The sequence below is a fragment of the Strongylocentrotus purpuratus genome, unplaced genomic scaffold (assembly GCF_000002235.5).
Source record: "Strongylocentrotus purpuratus isolate Spur 01 unplaced genomic scaffold, Spur_5.0 spur5_scaffold_17, whole genome shotgun sequence".
Lineage (NCBI taxonomy): Eukaryota > Metazoa > Echinodermata > Echinoidea > Camarodonta > Strongylocentrotidae > Strongylocentrotus > Strongylocentrotus purpuratus.
This window is the reverse complement of record NW_022145602.1, coordinates 23,649,352-23,662,293: the sequence shown is the minus strand read 5'-3', so window position 1 is coordinate 23,662,293 and position 12,942 is coordinate 23,649,352. Positions and strand designations below refer to the sequence as shown.

General features: G+C 37.8%; 2 protein-coding genes across 5 annotated transcripts in view; both read left to right on the top strand.

Moving 5' to 3' along the window:
* The window catches only part of LOC115924949, an 81,763-nt gene that overhangs the window by 19,892 nt on the left and 48,929 nt on the right, over window positions 1–12,942 (top strand). The window contains exons 9-10 of the mRNA XM_030987950.1: window positions 40–81; window positions 385–435. Coding sequence (XP_030843810.1) covers window positions 40–81; window positions 385–435 — 93 coding nt within the window. The remainder of the gene's footprint in view (window positions 1–39; window positions 82–384; window positions 436–12,942) is intronic.
* On the top strand, window positions 986–12,873 carry LOC115924948. Of its 4 annotated transcripts, XM_030987947.1 has the most exons (10): window positions 986–1,385; window positions 3,209–3,754; window positions 4,316–4,424; window positions 4,912–5,050; window positions 5,796–5,988; window positions 6,494–6,901; window positions 7,553–7,963; window positions 9,142–11,101; window positions 11,865–11,948; window positions 12,439–12,873. In XM_030987947.1, the coding sequence occupies exons 3-10, from the start codon at window positions 4,316–4,318 to the stop codon at window positions 12,699–12,701; spliced, it is 3,567 nt and encodes a 1,188-aa protein (XP_030843807.1). In that variant the 5' UTR covers window positions 986–1,385; window positions 3,209–3,754; the 3' UTR covers window positions 12,702–12,873. The 4 variants fall into 4 exon arrangements, with proteins under 4 accessions (XP_030843807.1, XP_030843808.1, XP_030843806.1 ...); XM_030987948.1 differs by lacking the exon at window positions 3,209–3,754 and having other exon boundaries at window positions 5,038–5,050; XM_030987946.1 differs by lacking the exon at window positions 3,209–3,754.

Sequence of the window (12,942 nt, the reverse complement as noted above, 5' to 3'; positions counted from 1 at the left end):
CCTCTTTATCTATTGCCTGCTCTTTTATTTACAATACAGTTGGAAAATGCAAGGATAGAAATAGACTCCAAGGATATCAAAGTAAGTGCATCACATAAAAATTAATGAATACCCACTCATGATCATGAATGCAATAAGTGATAATCTATCGAGATGAAATTAGCTGCTTTAATAAGATAATTACCATGCAAGGTGATTGATTGTAATTGATGCAAGGCTGAGTATGTCATTGTGAAGGGTAACAATGGATGTTGATTGAATTTACTAGTCTAGTCTAGCTTCTTTTCGTGCCGATACGTTTTACCAAGCTACCTGAGCAGCGATTTTTATTGATCTGCAGGTACATGTAATGTGATATTGAAATGTCTCTTTTTGAACCCACAGCTCAAAGAAGTTGTAAAGCACAGAGACGAGCTGATAGATGAACTACTTGAGGTAAGAAATTAACTCCCCGGTCTGTGTTCACAAAGGAGGTTTAAATCTAACCCATGGTTAAACCCGGTTTAGACCATGGCTTAACCATGGGTTATCTTTTAGCAATTCACATTGGAGGGGTGGTTTAAACAGTGGGTTATCTTTAACCCTAGGTAAAATAACCTACAGTGGGTTAGATTTAAACCTTCTAGTGAAATCGGGCCTTTTTGCATGGTAGCTGTTTGCTGCACATGCGATTTTGCACAATACGAAAGGCTCCAATCGACAGAAGGATAACTGTTCGAAAAACAATAGCTTTGCGAACTTACCTATTTTCAGTCTCGTTTGACTTCATGACATGGTGATGGATTCATTAGCAGGGACAGTCAAGTTCATGTTGAAAATGGGTTAAAATCCCCCTTCTTTATTGCTTTGTGTGTGTGTGTGTGTGTGTGCGTTTGTAAATGGCCGCGAACGTGGACCTTTGTAGGAATACACACCTTCTAACCATGGACGCCCGGCGAAGGTGGACGTCCACGGTTCTCTTTTATCTTTAATATGAATTTTTACGGCTAAACAAGTACCATATCAAATAGGAGACTCGATTGGAGCTAGGTCCACGATAACCGTTAACAAATCTGATACACCGGTGTGCATATCATTACGACCGACTAGGATTAATGATCGGTGGGACAAAATTACTCGATCGGCGGATTTCATTTCCGTCTGCTGCCAGCTTTGGATCAGTTTAGGGGAGTCCCTGTTTTACCTTGTGATTTCAGATAACGCGCGTTAGCGAGGTCTTGACGGGGACGTCGGACTTCCGGGTACTCTGGCCTGAGCTGCACGGGACGCGCCCCGCGGCTTAACGGCGCGGTGCCCGTCTTCTACAAGTAACATTTCGAGTCGCTAGCTGCATGCTGATTGATGGCGATGCCGAAACGGATGGTCAACAAATATCTTTAATTAAAGTAAGTAAAATTATATATTTGATGGAAGAAAAGTATAGAGCTAGGTCTTAATCTGGGACAATACAGTACGTATTTTAAAAAACGTAACACTTTTGACAAATCTGTCAAAATTACTTTTCAAAATAGTCTAGGAAGGGCATTTTTAAACGTGCTCGAGACCTAGCCATAGAGTAAAGCCTAGTTTTTTTTCTATAAAATGCCACTAAAATAACAAATATTTCTTCTCGCTTGAGTTAACATTGACCTTTTTTGTCCATAGTGCCAAAAATGGCTTGCGCCAAATTAAAAGAAGAGGGGAAATAAAATCAGCAATATGATTTTAAGTAGGCCTCTTTGCGAACGTGGACATTTGCAGGAATACATACCTTCTAACCATGGACGCCCGGGAAAGGTGGACGTCCACGGTTTTCTTCTATCTTTTGTATGCATGCAAAAGAGCAATTGATTTGATTGGGAGTATAATCAGCCTTTTTTTTTAAAATGCACTGTTACTGTATTAGAGAAACTGACTGAAAAATGAGTAAAAAAGGGTGTTCATATCTAAAGTAGATTGAGTCGAGATCTAGATCTAGATCTATTTAGTCAGGAATTGATTTGAATGGGAGTATAATCGGCTTATGTTTATATGCACTGTAACTGTATAAATTGGAGAAACTGACTGAAAAATGAGTAAAAAAGGGTGTTCATATCTAAAGTAGATTGAGTCGAGATCTACTTAGTCTGGAATTGATTTGAATGGGAGTATAATCGGCTTTTTTTTATATGCACTGTAAATGTATAAATTGGAGAAACTGACTGAAAAATAAGTAAAAAAGGTGTTCATAATCATATCTAAATTGGATTGAATCTAACTTTTCTTAGGCAATAATGTCATCGCACGTACCAGTACGTTAGTTAAAGTTAGACTAGACACATTTCTATCCGACTATGAATTGAACTGATAATGATCCAGTGAGATAAAAAAATAAACATGATCTAGATCGATCTAAACCTGTAATAATAAATCTCCCTCACCTCAGATATAGGCTCTTTATTTTTCATCTTTACCAGCTAGACCTCTACCTTAATTTGAGGTGTCTTGGTCGAGTGAATATGTCACCGGGCTGTGGAACACAAGGTCCGCGGTTCAAGTCCTGCCGCGGCACTAATGTCCTTTGGCAAGACATTGATCTACATTTGCCACTCTCCACCCAGGTGTTAAATGAGTACCCAGTAGGATGCAAAAGTTAATGTGGTTTGATTAGCAAGTGGCGCTTGTAAAATGGCGACTCGCTGGAATGCTCCCCAGGGAGCGGAGAATATGCATACAAAGTGTGACCCGGGTATTAATATATATCTGTAAAGCACATTGAGAGAGCCTGTGGTCCTGAAATGCGCTATATAAGGACAAACTATTATTATTATTATTATTATTAATTTCTGCATTTGAATTGAAGTCTGTTTTCGCCATTAGCATTATTGACTACGTTGCACACCACTCTGATATCTGCAGTGTGTTTATCTTCAATCTGACAATGATGAAAAATGAACTTTTACAGATGTAAGAGCTTAGAAGGAACATTACTTATAGACCAGTAGAATCTAGATCCTTATTGAAGCGAAAGACTGCACGATATTTGATGCCCACCTAACAATCACTAGAAAAGGTTGAGATAGATCTATAAACCTAGTCTAGTTTCTGTTGTTTAGAGTTTGTTTGGCTTAACTTAATACTAGTCTTAAGCATTTATTTAACTTTAGAATCAACCCTAAATCATAACAGTCAAATTTAGGTTTTTATTGTTTTTTTTTCTTCAAATTTTCACCCTCTTTATTTTCCACAGCTAAAACAATGACTATGGATGATCTTCCTCCCCCTCCTCCTCCTCCTTCTCGTTCTTCTTCGTTGTCTTCTATTCCGTCAGTTACATCAAGCAGTTCAAAACCTTCCGATCCATCTCTTCATCAGTCTACTCAGTCACTGCCCTCACTTCTTGAACTTTCTATCTCTGATCTGCCTTCTTCTACTCTCCCCAGCATTGGTCTTTGCCCTACTCCATCTTTTCATCCCTGTCACCCTCCATCTTTTCATCCCTGTCATCCTCCATCTTTTCATCCCTGTCATCCTCCATCTTCTCTGCCCCTGCATGCTTCTTCTTCTGCAAATGATGATCCACTACATGGATTGTCTTGTCAGTGCTTTGTCTTCTTTTTTCTCCATCTCTTGATCATTCTTTGTTTTCTTTACATTATCATGGTCGTATCGTATCTTTTTCTTTAAATGTTTGTCTTCATCTTCTTTGTCTGTGTATGCATGTTCTGAACGTAATGTTTCTATCCCTGCTATACTAGCTATCCATTTTCTTCTCTCCAAAAGAAAATATGTTGAGGTGAGCTATTAAGTTAATGAAGTTATCCTCATTTGGACAGTAATTGCAATATTACATACCTCATTAAGTTTCTGCATTCACATCATGTACACATTTTTATTGACTAGTTTGTGAAGAAGAATAGAGGACACTACAATGTGATTTAAGAACATTTCCTAGATTTATATGTACAAAATCATTACAAAATATTAATTTACAAATTAAAGCTTGTAAAATGCTTCTTGTACATGTATTTTATGTTCCTTTTGTTGACAGTAACAAACTAAATTAAAGGTAATCCCAGTTAGGATTTGGATCTCATTCTGGTCATCAAAAGAGCATCTGAACTCTTTGCAAGGTCTGTCATAAGTCCATGCATGCAAGCTGGCTGGTTAGAATTAGCAGAGCAATCCTGCTTCCACAGTATAACTGTCTCGGGCTAGATATATAGACTTGACTTAGGCCTACATGCAAGAAAGAATATCAAGGAAAGATAGTCTTGAAAATTGCGAATGGTCCTTAGACCAGACCCAACTTATGATTTACATGCATCACCTTCTCTTGTCTTCTTTTTATCATTAGATGACAACCAGACGCCGCCGTGTTGCACCGCATCAACAGGTAGAGAAATGGTGCAGGGCTGAAAAAGACCCAGATGGCTTTGAAATAAAGTTTGTGAATGAGACAATAGGTGGGTGAAATCAAAATATTTGATTGCATTAACTCCCAGAGACGATTTTATTTTTATTAGACATGCATATACATGTTTTACAAGTGATCAACGAATTAACTGTAATTTGGAGCTGGGATAAAGTAGATTGGAACGATTTCTATAACAGTTTTAACTATTTGTGATACATGTACATGTACCTTAATTGCAATTAATTATAAGCCAGTACAATTATTAAATGCAAAGCTTTGATTTCACAAAATTATGGTTCATAAGTTAGTAGATTTAAACTTCAGAGCAGCAGAGTGAAGACAAATGTAGTGGATATTAGAGGGCATAGATGGCTTTATGTGGAATGCTTATGCCACCCAAATTACGCATTTAATTCATAAAACTTTGTTGAACCATTTTAACAGCTAATGCCTTACGAAGCCGAACTTTCCAGACTATTGTAAGGAATATTTTTGTAAGCTTTAGAATGTAAAATATCATGTGTACTCCACTTCAGGTCATGGACTTTTCACATGCAAACACTTCCAGAAAGGTGATTTTCTTCTAGAATACAGAGGGATTTTCAGTGAGACATTAGATGCAGATGAAGACAATGACTACACATTTCATTTTCTTCATACAGGTGTGAACTACAGGTTAGTAAAGTTTCTTTAATTTCTGTTTCAAGAAAAATGAAAATAAAGAAAACTACAACTATGTTATTTCATCAATTTGTTACCATACTGTATGCTGCTATTTATATTTCAGATCAATTATAGTGACTTGAATTATTTGTGTTCATGATTTCTGCAATGATACCATAAACATTTGTAGAGTTTTTTTTAAGAAGATATGATGGAATAGGTGTGGCCTGTGTGCCTTATCAAAGTATTTAAAACCTTTTCTGCAATGATGAAAATGAGCTAGACCATGCATGTGATCACGAAGGGTAATATGTAGCTATAATTTGGTGGAATAATGATTTACTTGCATTTTGTATGTTATTCTCAAGTATTTTCAGAAGAGGGTTCAAATTTGGGCAAAAAAATCACCCTGGTACTGAAAATAGTGGGGGTCATAGTTTTGTATCGATCAACCAAAAATCTTTTCATTTCCCCCTCTCATCATTAAATTCCGACGTTCTATTGATAAAATAGGTCACTTATAAATTTCATGCCATTCTTCATTAATTGTACTTGCCAATTAGGGCTGGAAATGCCAGGGCTTGCAAATATTTACAACAACAAAAATACTGGTATGTATTAGTTATAACTTTTATTTTGAAATATGAGCCTTAACTCTAACATTTGTACACAGGTCTATTTGAGCTGTATTTTGTTCAGTATAGTTTCATGCTACCTCTAAGCATGCAATCTTTTTTCATTTATCTTGCGACTGCAGCATTGATGCATCTGATCCAGAGGCGGGGTTAGGCCGTTGGATTAATGATGATCATAAGGCACCAAATTCTGTAATGAAGAAAATCATCCTGCATGACTCAAGTCCACATCTGTGTCTGTTTGCATGTGACGATATTCAGGTGGGGGAGGAAATACGATACGATTACGGCACTAAGGATTTGCCATGGCGGCAGGTACGATATTACACTTTGTTTTATTTTGTATTTACTGGTGAAATATGAACATTATCCAGTTTTTGCAAAAGCTAATTTACCACCTCCATCATTATTGTTCTTTTCATTTACTATCGCACAATGTTGGACATTAGTTTTCCTTGATGCCCTTATTCCACGCTGCCCTATACTCTATCAATCCTTGGACCTTTTAAGGAGAGCACTTCAAAAACTTTCAAAAAAAGATGATGAAAAAGAATATTATATAATTACTTTGTACAAGTGGTATTCAAATATTTATGTCAATAATATCATACAACTCTAGAGTCGATAATTTAAATGTACGCTTTAGGTGACTGTAGATTCTCCAGCACTATAATTTTTCTTATACGATATTGAGATTTTGCAAATAATGATATAATGGAATATACAAACAACTATACAGAAAACGTCACATCGCTCTCATGATAAACATTTGCTTCATAGTGTATCCAAAATCAGACTCATGTATTGATTTAAATTGCAGCCTCCCACACCAAACGTCATGCCACACACTAACATCAACGTGCAGGAAACGCCTAGCAAGAAGCTGCCGACACCCCACAGCATGGACATTGTCACCTCCACTACCACCAATAAGCTGCCCTATATGCCAAATGCAACATCCAAGCCAGCATCACAACCAATCATGAACAACATCAGCAACCAAAGCTCTCACCAGTGTCCTATCCAAGGAACACCATCCACCAGTCAACTACTACCCCACTCTCAAGAGGGTGGCACACCAACATCCGATGATAATGGGACAGCTAGGCAAGAGGTACACTCCCTGAGTAACAGCATGTCTTGCAGCCAGGTTGATGCCTGCTATAACCCGGACTCAGATTCCCCAGGTGTCATAGATGGAAGTGAAGAGGGACCAGAAGGCCTAGATGTATGTATTTCTAAAATGTTTTGTTAATTAATTAAGAAGAATGTTTTTAATAAATTTCCTTGCATGTGGGCAATGATGTAAACATACTTAGGGCAAATATTTACTTGCCTATACACTACAAATACATTCTTTACCATAATGAGCAATATTGATACAGTAATAAATATCCAGGAATGTGAAAGTCCATGTTTGTTTACTTAAATTAGCAAGTCCACATTTGAAGATTTTAAATCGCACTAATTGAAATTTAACAGTTTAGAATACATGTAAATGAGTCCATGTTTGTCGTATTAATTTAGCAAGTCCATACTTGAAGGTTTTTTTTCACCAGTACACAAACAAATGTGTTGTTTGAAATAAAATTAGGTGGACCATTGGAAATTTGTTAACTTTTCTGGGGCTATAAGGAAATAAAAAACTATTGTGCCAATTATTCTTGATGATTTTAGGCTTTCACCATACATGTACAAAATCTGGAGTACTGCAGGTATGCTGATGATATTGCGATATAGCCATTAATGCTTTTCATATGTTTCATATAGGTTTTCGGCATGCAGCAGCCTTAAGACAAAATGTTATGTAGTTGTCACAATAAATGTTTTACTTCAGAGTGTATCAGAAACTCAACTCAAATATTAATTTAAATTTCAGACCCAATTGCACACACCAATTGTGGAGCACACCTCCAGTAACATGCAGGAAACGGCTATAAACAAGCTGCCGACACCCAACAGCATGGACATTGTCACCTCCACTACCACCAATAAGCTGCCCTATATGCCAGATGCAACATCCAAGCCAGCATCACAACCAATCATGAACAACATCAGCAACCAAAGCTCTCACCAGTGTCCTATCCAAGGAACACCATCCACCAGTCAACTACTACCCCACTCTCAAGAGGGTGGCACACCAACATCCGATGATAATGGGACAGCTAGGCAAGAGGTACACTCCCTGAGTAACAGCATGTCTTGCAGCCAGGTTGATGCCTGCTATAACCCGGACTCAGATTCCCCAGGTGTCATAGATGGAAGTGAAGAGGGACCAGAAGGCCTAGATGTATGTATTTCTAAAATGTTTTGTTAATTAAGAAGAATGTTTTTAATAAATTTCCTTGCATGTGGGCAATGATGTAAACATACTTAGGGCAAATATTTACTTGCCTATACACTACAAATACATTCTCTACCATAATTAGCAATTGTATACAGTAATAAATATCCAGGAATGTGAAAGTCCATGTTTGTTTGCTTAAATTAGCAAGTCCACATTTGAAGGTTTTAAATCACACCAATTGAAATTTAACAGTTTTAAATAGCTAGGTCCATGTTTGTCGTATTAATTCAGCAAGTCCATACTTGAAGGTTTTTTTTCACCAGTACACCAACACATGTGTTGTTTGAGGAAAATCAATCCCCTTTATTTTGGGTGTGGTGATTAATAGGTTTATAGATCAATGCATTAATAACTGTTTTCGGAGGCGTTATGTTTTTGGGTTGTCCGTCTGTCCGCCCGTCTGTACGTCCGTTCTCATGATCGCGTTATCTCAAGAACCGATTGATGGATTTTCTCCAAACTTGGGTCATGTATGTATCTTGCAAGGCCAATTAACTGATTAGATTTTGGGGTCACAAGGTCACAGGTCACAGGGCTCATTATGTATGCATACAAAGCTTGTGATCGCATTATCTCGAGAACCGATTGATGGGTTCCCGCCAAACTTAATTCATGTATGTATCTTGCAAAATCAATGTATGTATCTCGCAAAATCAATAACTGATTATATTTTGGGGTCACAAGGTCAAAGGTCACAGGGCTCATTCTGTATGCAAAAATAGCTTGTGATCACATTATCTCAAGAACCAGTTGATGATGCACCTATGGTATTATTGGTGTATAATATTGTACTCTTTTATCTAAGCTGGCAGAAAACTTCACAATAGGCACAGTTTGATCTGGAGGATTTTGCAGGGTGGGACTTTAACAATTAGGGTCTAGAAAAATGCACACAAAAAATCTTTAAAAACATACATAATACACATTAAGATAAAACAGTTAATGGTTTGTTGATCTATCATGCAGACCCAGCATAGAAGTAAACATGCATGTCAGGGGACCTATAAAACATAATTTGCCTTAATAGTGTACTTACATTTGACCAATTCAGCAGGAGATATTTGATGTTTGCTTTCTATATGGACTCTAATTTCAGTTTCTCTTACTGTTTTTTTTTTCAGGCCATGTCAGAGGTGTCAGACCTGTCGGAAACTACTACAGATCTAACAGATGATTCTGACCCGGATTACATACCGGAATCTGATGATGATGTTGGGGAAAGGGAGATGAGTCCTGTCATTCCTATCCCTGGATCTTTTAATATTCATCGTGGTTGTCTACCCACTCATGAAGATGAAGCATCAACCAGTGAGAATCATGTAGACAGCACCTCAAAAGCAGTATTGCATGCCTGCAGTAGGTCTTCAGGGATACAAGTGAATGCCACAGCAAATGGAAGAAGTAAAAGCTGGGATAAAGTCCAATATTGTCCTTTCTGCATGGAACCTCAGAAGAAATTACCTCGCCATTTACAAACTCCCAAACACAGAAACGAACCACAGGTGCAGAAATGGCTTTCTAGTGAAGACCAAAAGGATAAAGTGAGACAATTGACACTAATGCGCAATTATGGAAACTACCTACACAATATCTCTGTCCTGAAGAAGGGAGTTGGAGAACTCATTGTTGTTCATAGGCCAGCAGACAAGTCAGATCCATCAGATTACGTTCCCTGCTCAAACTGTTATGGTTTTATCACGAAGACAGAATTGTGGAAACACAAGTGCAGCCAGATACTTGATAGTATACCATCTGGGAAAACAAAGAAACGAGGAAAAGTGCGTGCTGCCAAAATGCTGCTACCAAATACTCCTGGGGTGGATACGAGAACCATTGAAATCCTGTCGAACATGATCGATGACAATATAGCCGCTGTGGTCAGGTCGGATGACCTAATAACAAAATTTGCTGAGAAGTTAACCATGAAACATGGACATAGCAGAGACCAAGAGAACTATATCAGGCAACGGTCAAGGGAGCTAGGAAGAATGGTCCTCGAGTACAGATCAATGACAGGGGAGACCAATGTCGATCTTGCAAGTCTCATACGTCCTGAGAAGTTTGTTGCAGTGACGTCTGCTACAAAACTGGCTGCAGGATTTTGTGCTGAAAACAATGTCTACAAAACCCCCAGTCTTGCATTAAAGATCGGACACGGTCTGAAGACTTGTTGCGAGATTCTACAAGGAAAAGCCATTATGACGCAGAACTCTGCCATCAAGAAAAGTTGCAAGGCATTCTTGACCCTGTATGACCTTCAATGGGGGAGCTATGTAACTCACCATGCACTAAGAAGTCTTCAAGAAGGAAGAAGAAATAACCCAAAGTTGTTGCCACTTACCGAAGATGTAGTCAAATTTGCGAAACATCTCAAGGGAGAAATGCATGCAAAATTGAATGGGCTTGAGAAAGAGAGCAACACCAACAGAATTGCACATGAATGGCATAATCTTTCTGAAGTACTGCTGGCACATATTGTTGTCTTCAACAGGAAAAGACCTGGAGAGGTCTCAAAAATGACCATGCAAGATTATGAAAATTGCTCGCAAGGAGAAGGTGGTATAATTGATGGTGCTCTCAGCAAGTGGGAGAGAGCACTTTGTCGAGTTCTATGGAGAGTCGAAATCGTGGGAAAACGTTTGAGGACGGTGCCTGTACTTTTGACAACGACAATGAAGAGGGCAATGGACTTGTTGAAAGAGAGGAGATGTGAGGCTGGCATCGAGGAGAGCAACACATATGTGTTTGCTGGATCAGGGGAAGGGCACCGGAGAGCATGCGATGCTATCCGTGTTCATTCCACCAAATGTAATGCTGAACATCCAGAACATCTCAGAGCAACACATCTGAGAAAGCAAATTGCCACTGTAGCCCAGATTATGAATTTAAAGGAAAATGAGCTAGATGTCTTAGCTAATTTCCTTGGGCATGACATCAGAACGCATCGGGAATACTATAGACTCCCAGATTCAACAGTGCAACTGGCGAAGGTTTCAAAAGTTCTTCTGAAGATGGAGAGGGGAGATCTTGAAGGTCTTGCCAATAAAGGACTAGAGGAAGTGCAGTTGGATCCCAGTGAAGGTAAAGTGCATAATATTTTCTTTTGAATTCTTCATGCAAACTGCAAAGAACAACTAGAGTAGAAAAACGTGCAGGTTTTGTTTGCTTTTATTTTCATAAATCAATAATACATAATACATAGTGTAAATTGAATAAAAAATATGGCGGATGGCCCATTCCAGCTGGGTATCAATATAATACCGCTGTTCTTCCATGGTGTCCTTCATGAATACATGTACATAATAGTAGCAATCAAAGTAACAGAAAAAACACAACAACAATGTATTGAACATAAACATGTATATTCCAGCAATTTCAAACTAATAAATTTGATTTTCTTTTTCATATTCAATATATCTTTATAAAAAGGGATACAGAACCGTAGGACCCTTAACAAAGAAAAAAAGTAGATGAATAATTAAGATATTTTGGGGGGTGCATAATTGGCGATTTTGTGCAAGACTGTTTGATAGATGTCCAAAAGATTGAAAGAGAGAGAAATCTGCATGCATCTGTCGTGAGCTAAGCATTGTAATCATGTCGAACCATGTTGTGTTCATAATGAATTAAAATGTTTATTACTGAAACTATAAATTAATTATATATAAGACATGCATGAATTTCATTCCTGTTGTTAGTTTGTCCTAAATAATTCTATGAGGCTAATTCCTTTCATGTAGAAAAATACTTTTTCAGAATATTTGTATACACATAAAAACACTGTTACGGGCCTGATATAACATAACTTATGCTAATTATAAATATTTCTTTTGATTTTTTGTAGAGTACATCACTGATGCCGAGTCAGATTCTGAGGGTGAAGATGTGCAGTCTGATGATTCACCTTTGGTGACTGTGAGGACAGAAGGTATGTTAAACAAGAGAAAGTCAAATCCTAGTCAGTAGCTGAAAGCCAGTGGTGCATATAGTTTCTTTGAGTCAGGGCTGCTTTAATTGATTGAATTATGATTGTTAGAATGCAGTTGCACTATTTGAACGTTTCATTATTTGTCCTAACAAAAATAGAACACCCAGTACTTGATGAATCGACCAAAGCATATTTTCTTCACATATACTTCACATATATATATATATAGAGAGAGAGAGAGAGAGAGAGAGAGATTTCCTGTTAATACAACATGTAGGGTTATATTATTTTCCACCAAAAAATGGTACTGGGTATTTTCACTTGAATAATGTATACATGTAGTTCTAGTTTTATGTTTCATGACAGTTTCACTCTATTCTATCTGGGAGCCAAAGGCATGGACGTAGGGCTATATGTGCTGTTTTGTCTCAAAATGAAATATATTTTCTGATTGAAGGTTTAAAAGATATATATTCTCCTTGGTAAACAGACTGTAGTGCCTACTCTGGGAAATCAAAAAGTCCTTCTGAGAATCATCCAATCAGGAAAGTCTGGACTTTGAAAGAGAAGACAACTGTCGCAGACCATTTGGGCTCATTTCTCCTAAGACGTACCCTACCAGGAAAGGCACATATTTTGAAACTCTTCAATGCAGAGCCACAAACCTTTCGGGATCGATCTTGGACCAACGTGAAAGATTTCGTTCGAAACCAGATTCGGAAGAAGGATGTAATGGGATTCTTGAAGATGTAAAGTACATTTATGAATGCTCATCATGATACATATTATATATACCTGTAGACATTGTGACATTTCTCCCAAAAGGGGAGGGGAGGGGGATGTGGCAATGGACTTATCGTGTCAGGCTGTTGCCAAATGATTTGTTATCATTGTGTGCTTGTACATATATGCAAAATAATTGGGGCACTTTAGTTAGACAGAAAAAAGATATGTTTGTTGCCTGACTTGAAATTCGGCAAGATCCCTTCTCCCT

Bases quoted from the DNA above. Each gene is read 5' to 3' on its own strand.
- LOC115924948 (XM_030987946.1), top strand. From the start codon at position 1,332: ATGCTGATTGATGGCGATGCCGAAACGGATGGTCAACAAATATCTTTA. The intron at 5,051-5,795 runs GTTAGTAAAGTT...TTGCGACTGCAG, and splicing joins CATACAGGTGTGAACTACAG to CATTGATGCATCTGATCCAG. The intron at 6,902-7,552 runs GTATGTATTTCT...TTTAAATTTCAG, and splicing joins AGGGACCAGAAGGCCTAGAT to ACCCAATTGCACACACCAAT.